The following is a 10,276-nucleotide window of genomic DNA, read 5'->3' as shown; positions in this document are numbered from 1 at the left end:
AACTTGTGTGTATGGATTTCCTCTCTGTAGAACCAGACTCGAGTAACACTAAAGATATTCTGGTCATCACAGACCATTTTACTAAGTACGCAGTGGCCATCCCAACCACGAATCAGAAAGCGCAAACTGTAGCTAAGTGCTTATGGGGAAACTTCTTTGTGCACTATGGCATCCCTGAAAGACTTCACAGTGATCAAGGTCGGGACTTTGAGTCTCGAACAATAAAATAACTGTGTGAGCTCATTGGTACCCAGAAAATCAGGACTACTCCATATCATCCAAGGGGCAATCCCGTTGAACGTTTCAACAGAACCCTACTTAACATGCTGGGAACTCTTGAGAATCAAAAGAAGTGCCATTGGCGAGAACATGTCAGACCTTTAGTACACACCTATAACTGTACTAAAAATGACGTAACTGGGTTTAGCCTAGGGGTGGGCGATATGATGATATATATCGTCGAGACGATATTAGATCTCCACGATATGCCTTTTCAGAGATATCATATCTATCGTGATAGTGCACCAGGAGGATTTTCACGGCGGCCATGACGGCCTGTTGGGCCGTGAAGCCCCGAAAATAATTGTACGTCCTACGGCCACCATGGCCTGCGTGCCCCTGATACTGTTAAAATCTCGAAGTTGCTTTAAAAGCGTCAGAACAGTGGTTTCTGAACTGCGTTATGCTGCGTTCACAACGGACACAATGCGAATATTCTCACCCTAACCGCTGGAGTTTCACCGCGGCTGTCAGCTGTGTTTACTCCTGTCATTCAAACGGGACGCGCTGGAGAGGGGGCGGGGCTTATATCCATGTAAATACTATGGTGGAAACCAACTACGACAAAATGAACCTATTTTACCGTGATTTAATTGTAATACACGTTTCAAAATGATGCCGAAGTAACTAAATACTGATAACAGTTAGTAAAAACCAAGCTGTCTCGTCAGGATTCAGACAGTATTGCACTTCATTTATTGTCGATTCGGTTGGCTTATATTTCATTTTATCAATCAGGTAATTATATTGTTTTTCCCTTTTGAAACAGATCTTCAGTTATGTTAAAGTCTTTGATTGCACTTCAAGTCTAAAGTTTACATTTGAATTGTTTGGCACTGACTTTTCCTTATTGATGTTTTATGTTTAACTTAGTTATGTTTTACATATGTATGTTTTACTCTTCTTTTCATGTTTTATTGATGTTACATCACTGCTAGTGCTATCTAAAACAGAAAGTGAATTGTTATACTGAGAAACTGTGCCTTGAATATTTTATTTTATTTAGCAAGAGAGTGCACTTTACCTGGTGAAGAAACCAGTGTTAACGTTTGTTGTGTAGGGTGTTGGCCTACCTACTTGAACACTGAGGAAGCCATATCAAAATTCCTGTTGAATTGTTCATTCAGGGATTCATTGCAGAATTAAAACCAGCTTGAAATGGTATTTTGGTCTGTTACTCCTTTTTATTTCAGTTATTGTTACCTTGTAGGTGGTTGTACTGTTAAGTAACTTAAAAAATAACCATAATAACCAACATGAAAAAATATTGTGATAAATATCATCTATCGTGATACTGCTTGAAAAATATCGTGATATTATATTTTTCAATATCGCCCACCCCTAGTTTAGCCCTTACGAGTTAATGTTTGGGCGACAGCCTAGATTGCCAGTCGATCTGGCATTTGGCTTACCTGTTCATCACCAACCAGATTCACACTCTCAGTATGTTCAAAACCTGAGATCCCATCTCGAAACAAGCTACAGAGTTGCTTCTGAAAATGCAAAGAAAGTAGCAGATCGCAACAAAACAAGATTCGATAAACGTGTCGTTGAATCTAGTCTAAAAGAAGGTGACAGAGTCTTGGCATAAGCTAGCGGACAAATGGGAGACAGACGTTTACATCATCCTAAGACAATCTGGAGACATTCCAGTTAGGCATGGGCGGTATCATTTTTTTCATACCGTCATACCTTGCTGACATCATACCGTGGTATACGGTATATGACGGTATGACTTGGGTCGACTTGAGTGAGGTGGCGTTCGAACGGCGGCAAACATTATTTTTTCGAACGGTATATTATATGTTCGGTGTAAAATGCAGCCCGAGCCGGTAGACGCTCGCAAAGTGCCGCGACGTGCACGCAAGTGCAAAACAAGGGCTGTGTACATGACACATTGTGCAAATGGCACATTTTGAGATCGGATACAGGACGCGTTTGTGTAGATGTCCGACGTTGTTTCCATTGTGAGCTAAGTTAACAATATATCATCATACATAAAGAATAAAAAAAAAAGATATTGGATATGCCATATCGTATATGGTAGGCTAATGCACAGTGTACATGATATAGTTCTTAAATCATCCCTGTTGTAATAAATTCGTTTCATTTAAATTTTTTCCCCGATCAATTAAAACACAGTTGCAACTTCTATATGTTTCAGATAACTTTATTTACACACATGCAAACACATGTTCAAATGTTCTCAACGGAGAATGAAAATTACTTGCCTATTAATAAGGGCAAAATAGTACAAATGGCACTTTTGGCTGAACAAGCAAGATAGAAAAATAGGGCCCGCCTAATTATACAAATAAAAAGGCTGAATAACTTAAACTTAGGCCCTAATTAAAAATGAAATCCCCTTAGCCTATAAATAGGGCGGTTTGTAGCCTAATATTAAAAACAATAAATCAATGGCATAAATGTTCTCAACGGAGAATGAAAATAAGGGGAATAAACTAGGCTGGAAATAATTTAGGCTATGAGGACAGCTTAACTTGGCCCGTCGGCCGCCGCCTGATAAAAAGGCTGAATAACAAAAAATGTAAGCCTACAAGCAGGCATATGGGTTGTAGCCGAATATGAAAAGGCAAATCAAATTCACATTTGGCGCATCTATCTCGCGGACCTCAATCTAGGTTCCTTGCTAAAAAGACAAGCATATTAACTTTGTCTGGCTTTATTTGTGCGCGTTGTGGTGTCACCGTGTTCCCTGCGGTGCTGAAAATACGCTCAGACGCTGCACTTGACGCACATATGCAGAGGTATTTGCGGGCCACCATGGAAAGCAACGGGAAGCGTGTCTCATTTACTTTCCACCACTGAAGCGGGTTTTCCCCCGTATCGATTGCGTCCTCCTGTGTGTAGACAACCAGCTCTGCGTGTGCTCGCTCCACTACAGTGAGGACTGGTCTCGCTGCAACCGCTCTCCTTGCCAGCAGACTGGCCAGCGTTGCTTTCTTCTTCTTGGCCGGCTGCTCTTCTCCCGCATCTTGTTGCGCAAACGTGCTCTCTCCTTCCTCCACTCTGATTTTAACTTGACTCGTCTGCCTTCCCAGCACTATCATATCCTTCTCAATCTCCCTTTTTGTCTCATCCAAATTGCTGTAATATTCACGGTAGCGGGGGTCTACAAAGGTGCAGTTTCGCAGCAGTTTTTGCACAGAGTCATTGGCATATTTGGCCTCCAGCTTTGCCAACATCCCCGACTTCAGCTGAGCGGTTAACTCCACATCACTTTCCGATGGAGCCAGAATGTCCTCCTTTAGGAGTTGGAGAATGGGGAGGATGGATGAGCTGGTCACATACGCATCACCCGACAGCGCATCTGTGAATGTGCTCACTGGTTCTAGTCCCTCGTTGACCGCTTTAAGGACATCAACGTCTTGCCATGTCAGGTGGATTGATGCCCGTCTGTCATCTGCCAGCACCTGTCGAATGGCTCGAGCTTGCTCAATGATCCGACTAATCATTTTTTGCCAAGCTTACCGTTATGAGACTATGCTCAGGTAGTCCCAACTCTTGCTGCTTTTTTTTTAGTTCCCTCTTTCGTGGCCAGCTGTGGGAGAAGGCGGCTATGATGGTTCGGCATACTCCAAATGCCCTCTCAGTCTTATGTTTCTGGTCTGCCAGTGCATTTGTTACGGCCAGGTGAAGGTTGTGCCCAAAACAATTAAGCCACGGCCACTTAAGGTTTTTCGTTATTGCAGCTGCGATATTTGCTGCGTTGTCAGTGGTAATTGCCGACAGTTTATTGGCATCTAAACCCCAATCTGTGAGTGCATCGCGGAGGGCTTCACTGATGTTATCGGCTGTATGGTTTTCTGGGAAAAAGCTGGTTTGAAGGCATTTTGATCCCCGTTCCCAGTCAGATGTTATGAAGTGCGCTGTCAAAGACATGTAGGGTACCATGTTTTGTGATGACCACATATCGGTTGTTAAAGCATAGTTGCCGGGCTCCATCACAAGCGATTTAACTTCTTCCCGAACTTTATTGTGCAGGCTGGGTATGGCTTTTTGAGAGAAATATTTTCTTCCGGGCAATTCATATTGAGGATCCAACGTTTTGACCATATCACGGAAAGCACTTTTCTCTACGGTACGAAAGGATACCATATCTTTTGCTATATATCTTCTTACTGCCTCCGTGCACGTTTTCCATTTTTGGCTATCTTTTTTGTACTTTGTTGATTTAGCAAAAGCACCCAATATGGTTGGTTGACTCGTGGACTTGGCTGCGGTAACGTTGCTCTTTGAGGATGTCTTCAGTTTCCCAGCAGTTATTGGGTGATGCACTTTGAGGTGTGAATGGAGGTTTGACGTGTTACTCTCTTTTGCTGCAACTGTCTTATGGCAAATAGTACACACAGCTTCGTCGGGGTTGACTGGCTCACCTTTTTCATTGGGAGTAAAAGCAAAATAGTCCCAAACAGGCGCAGAGGCATTTTTCTTTTTCACCATGTCTCCGAGTTCGGGGCCGGCAAATGCTGCCGCCATCTTGCTCAGCTCAGCTCTGTGCTGAGCTCTGAGAGCGGGAAAGACGGACTGCCCTCCCCTGCCCTCTGCTGGCGCGTGCTGTGCATTACAACCAATGTCGTCCCTATCAAAACTCCGTGTCAGTGTAATAGAATGAAACGCATCTGTGATTTGGCACACAGTCTGTGACGTCACGGTATTGAAAATCATACCGACGGTATTTCGAAATACCCTGGTATACCGTAATACCGTCATACCGCCCAGGCCTAATTCCAGTATATGTTGTGAGGCCTGAAAATGGAAAAGGTCCACAAAGAACCCTACACTGTGACCTTTTGCTGCCATGTAGTTTCCTTCCTTTAACCCCAGTGGAAGATGGAACTAACACACAAGGGTTCCCAAGACGGCCAAGAACTCGACAGCAACCAAGACAAGAAAGCTCTGATGGAGCTAATGAGAACGAATCCCAATCTGACCCAGATGAATATTATCACGATGGTCACAGATACCTAAGTGTGGAGGCTGTAGATTTCAAAAATCTTCAGATGTAGCCAAAGCTTTCCCTGAAGACGGGCCTGTGGAAATCTCTGATTGTGACTTATCTGCTAGAGACCCTGCAGAAAGCGACCTACCTGATCCCTGGGGAAACAGTCCACCTGCTGGACAGAAACCAGTATACCTTACAGGTCCTGAGTGTCCATTCACCAACTCAAGCAACTCCGGAGAAGAATGAACATGAAAACAATATCAATCAATCTGAAACGGAAATTGAGAAAGAAACCCTCAGAAGATCCATCAGAGACTGAAAGACCCCTAAAAGACTGACTTACCCTGAGCTGGGAAATCCATTAGCTATGATAGTACAGTCTTTATTTCAGAGCCTTACTGAAGTCATAACAGATTCACTCATACAACCTAAATTAGAAACACAAAGAGTCCTGCCAATATAGACTTCTAAAACAATGCACAGGGACGTGCATTAGGTAAAGTGGGGAGGATGTAACCCACATTAAAACATAGTAAGCATAAAGTAATTCAAAAGTGATTTCATTAAAGGATACACGTTTAAAATTGGTCAATGATAACATTGACCAATCCCTTTAAAAATATAATAAATAAAAGTAGTATGACAAATTACAAGGTACTGTTCCTTTAAGGCAGGGGTCACCAAACTTTTTTCTCTGGGGGCCACATTATTGTTCCTGACTGTGATGGGGGGCCGGGGCCGAGTCAGCTCATTGTGTAGAAGAGATTACTAGCCCGGCACAGCCATCCCCACTACTACTTCCACACTACTATATCAACACTTGATTCCTGTCACATATTTGTTTACCATCTTTACTAGTGGTTTACAAAAGTAGCAATTGAGTCTTCACACTTTGCTTTAATTTGAAATACCACAGATATTCCATTTATTTGTTTTCTAATAAAAATAACATCAAAGCTGTCAAGGTAAGAAACATCTTGCCTAGTTGAGGTGACACTGGCAAAGGTGAGTTCAAAATTATAAATTATAGGTAGGCCTGATGATGATGATAATAATAATAATAATAATAATTGTGTGCAGCACTTAATAAAGGTCAAATAAATAGGCCTATAAAATAAATAAATAAATAAAAAACATCAAAATTATAATAACATGAGTAGGCTAATAGAACTAGCCAACTCTTATGCCTATCCAGGTGAGCATGTTCAGTTAACATTTTGTTTAGGTCAAGGTGAAAAGGACATGAGCAGTGTAGGCTCAAAACTAAAGCACAACAATAATACAGAATAATGGCAATCAAAATCAGTAGCCTATATGTAGGTGAGCTGGATTTGTACTTGTTGATGAATTGTGCTGTCTTTGGGATGGGGTCAGCAACAGCAATCTCCTCTCCTCACTTCAGAGTGCCTTCTGGAGCCCTGGCATGGAGGGATGACGGATTGAACACAAGAAGCACCATAGTCAGTAAATGGCAAGACATGCTGCTGTCTGCTTTTCTCTGTGACATAATTTTACAACATATGTAGCAAATTAAAAAGAGCCTTCACATTTCATATTTATAGCCATTAAAATCAGTAATTGTTAAAATCAGTGTGCTTACCGTATCAGTGTGAACTGTGTGTTTGCTTCTGGCTGATGAGAAGTTCAATGTCTGGTTGCAGTCTAGTGGTAGCCAGTCTCAAGGTCTGATGCAAGTGTTTATCTGTGAGTCTGTTCCTTGTTGTATTCTTGGTTTGCTTCATGCGGGAAAAGGTTTGCTCACAGATGTAGGTGCTGCCAAAAACTGTGGACATCTTCATTGCATGCTGTTTGATGTTTGGGTAGGTTTCCCCTGGGAGCGAAGCATAGAACTCAATGAGACTGTCAGGCTTGAACGCATCTTTAAGGATATCACAATTCTGCAACTCGGCTAGTTCAAACTGAAGAGAGGGATGGGCATCATTTATGTCGGCAGCAAAGGGGTTCTGGAACAAACGTATTGCTTTACCGTTGACATGAAGCTCACGGAATCGCACACTGAACTGCCCCTGCAGCATTTCCAGTGCATCCTTGCACTTTTCGACTGGGAACGGGACAGGTGGTTTCTCAGCGCAGTAGCTCTGGGTGGCAGGGAGATGCGTAAAGTCCAGCTTTTCGACCTGTCTCACAAGCAGCACTAGTTTGACCTCGAACGCTTTGATGTGGGAATACAGGTCACTGATTAGCTTCCCTTTGCCTTGGAGCTGCACGTTAATGTGGTTCAACATTTCAGTCACATCTGTTAAAAATGCGAGGTCCCATTTCCATTCTGGCTCGGTCAGCTCTCGTACCGTTTCACCTTTAGACTGCAGGAAGGTGTTGATTTCGGGTAGCAGGTCGTAGAAACGGCACAACACTTTGCCTCGGCTTAACCACCGGATTTCTGTGTAGTACAGCACATCCTCGTAGGCAGACTCAAGCTCGGAGAGGAAGGCCTGGAACTGTCTGTGTTTCAGACCATTTTTTCGGATGTAGTTGACACAGTGCACAACCACCTTCATAACAGACGCCCACTTCAAAACTTTGCAGCATAGGGCTTGCTGGTGAATCAGACAGTGGACTTGTAGTGGGGGGGTGAGACCTCGTTCCTCAAATTCGCTGTTCAAGCGCCCTACTAGCCCCCTTGTCGTGCCAACAATACTAGGTGCACCATCCGTAGTGATGCTGGCAAATTTACACCAGTCTAGACCCAACTCTTCCATTGTTTTGCACACTTGGACAAAAATATCCTCTCCTGTTGTAGTTCCTTTAAGGCTTTTTAGTGCTGCCAGCTCCTCAGACACTTCAAAGCTTTCGCTAATCCCACGAATAAAAATGAGCAGTTGTGCTGTGTCCTGCACATCATTGCTCTCATCCATGGCCAAAGCAAAAAACTTGAATTGTGACGCTTTCTCGTTCAGCTGCTCATAAACGTTGTCCCCCAATTCTTCTACTCGCCTGGTCATAGTAGTCGCGGAGAGACTCACACCGTTGACTCCCTCTCTCTTGTCGGGACACACCTCCTCGGCCACAGCAAGGATGCATTTTTTAACAAAGTCCCCATCAGTGAAGGGCTTCCCATGGGTAGCTAGTATGTGAGCTACCTTGAAGCTAGCTCGAACAGCAGCGTGGTTTACCTGGGTTTGGCGAATGAATGTTTGTTGTTGTGCTGCCAGTCCGCCTTTCATTCTGCGAATTCTGTCTGCTCTTGCTTGCCCTCGCAAGCTAGCAAAGTCACTGTGGCGGGTTTCGTGGTGACGACGAAGATTATATTCCTTGAAAACCGCCACACTCTCTTTACAGATAATGCAAACAGCACGGTCCTTATACTGAACAAATAAATAGTCGTTGGTCCACTGTTCTTTGAAAATTCTGCACTCTCTATCAACTTTTCGTTTAACGTTAGCCATTTTTGCTGTCCAGAACACTGACAGTTCTCTACGCGTGCGTTGTCTGTCACTCACTTGATCTCCAAGATGTCGGGTGATGACAATTCGGCAAATATAGTGCATTTTATTTTATAACTAAATATAATTTTTTTAACTGAAACAAAATCAACAAAATACCAAACGCAGACATGTTATTATTTTCCAAAAATCAATTTGAAAAAAATAAGCCATGACGACTTTTGGGGATTTGCCTCATAGGGCCGGTTCAAGTAGTGGGGGGCAGAGGGGGTGGGGGCCGGTCAAAGGGGGGTGGCGGGCCGGATCCGGCACCCGGGCCGTAGTTTGGTGACCCCTGCTTTAAGGGATCTCTGCTCACCACCAGGCACGCGCAGCGTAGCAGGAGAATAGAGAAAACGGAGCAAGACGCAGATGAGACGAGCGGAGTAAATTATATTAAAAGTGATTCGAAGTTGATTTAAAAAAGATAAAAATACCATCCACAAGGTCGGGAAACCCAGTAGACGGTATAGAACATTAACCAACGGTGTTTTGGTGAGTCAAACCTTTTCATAGAAAAGTTTTGTATGAGTGATTTAATGTTAGCTTCATTGTTAGCATTTCATGTTGTTGAACTGTAAGGGAAGCTATGAACATGGCTTGCAATGTCATGTATTTGTTATTTTGTTTGGCTGAAACTACGTGGCATTAATGTGTATTTTACAAGGGGAAATATGTGTTATTTTGTGTGAACAGGATAAATGACACGTGTAGAGGAGAGTAAAGCTGCCATTTTGAGCCCCATTATAAACTGTATTGACAAAAGATCTAAGTTTGCAGTAGTTTTGAAAATGTAATTATATAATTTATATTGTTAGTTTATATTATATTTATATTCTTTCATGACCTGTCGTACAGGTCAGGTTTTTTGGACTGGATAAGAAAGTTGATCGCGAGTGAGAGGACAACACACACACGCGCTCTGATACAAGATGGCGAGCCAGACCCACGGACTGCTTTGATCTTCGCACCAGTGAGAGACAATAGCAATAACAAGAGACAATAGCTGAACTCACTGCCAGAGTGGTAGGAGTATTGAAGACATTATAAGGTTGGAACTGGATTTAAATTGTACCTGGATTTAAAGAGACACTATATATTGTACTCTAGGTTTTCATTTGTCTTTTGATTTCATTGATGGTACAATTGTGTTTTTTTCATTGAATTTGACATATTTTACCTGTGAAAAGGGAAAAGAAAAAGAGTTAACTCAGGATATTGAAGAGATTAAAATAGGAAAAATCTATAAATAATACTTAGTAGACCGGTCTAAAATAAAATAGGCTATTTTATTTTGTTCATCCTATATGGATACCATTTACTAAGTCACAGAAATTAGAAAACAAGGGAAAGGTGAAATACTTACCTCTGATTATACTGCAGAAAATATTCATTGTCTATGTTTAATGTTTTGTCTATTTGTCTATTTCGTCAGTAAATTGCCGGCTGTTCTATTCAAACCACCTGGTCTCTGGTCTAATTAGATTACCTGTCTATCCACTCTAGTAGAACCCAGAATCCTTCTAGTCAGATAGCATAGCACAAGATAAGAAGTGTTACAAAAGCAATACGGGAGGTAAAAAGAACT

At 42.4% G+C, this 10,276-nt stretch overlaps 1 protein-coding gene across 2 annotated transcripts; it reads right to left on the bottom strand.

The window, feature by feature from the left end:
* Window positions 1-5,921: 5,921 nt before the first annotated feature.
* LOC307022632 (general transcription factor II-I repeat domain-containing protein 2A-like) lies at window positions 5,922-8,222 on the bottom strand. Of its 2 annotated transcripts, none has more exons than XM_079655472.1 (2): window positions 6,846-8,222; window positions 5,922-6,663 (listed from the first exon to the last, which is right to left on the bottom strand). In XM_079655472.1, the coding sequence occupies exon 1, from the start codon at window positions 8,206-8,208 to the stop codon at window positions 6,850-6,852; it is 1,359 nt and encodes a 452-aa protein (XP_079511598.1). In that variant the 5' UTR covers window positions 8,209-8,222; the 3' UTR covers window positions 5,922-6,663; window positions 6,846-6,849. The 2 variants fall into 2 exon arrangements, with proteins under 2 accessions (XP_079511598.1, XP_079511599.1); XM_079655473.1 differs by having other exon boundaries at window positions 5,922-6,655.
* Window positions 8,223-10,276: the final 2,054 nt, after the last annotated feature.

This window comes from Notothenia rossii, assembly GCF_949606895.1.
Source record: "Notothenia rossii genome assembly, chromosome: 10".
Lineage (NCBI taxonomy): Eukaryota > Metazoa > Chordata > Actinopteri > Perciformes > Nototheniidae > Notothenia > Notothenia rossii.
This window is presented reverse-complemented; position numbering and strand designations above follow the sequence as displayed.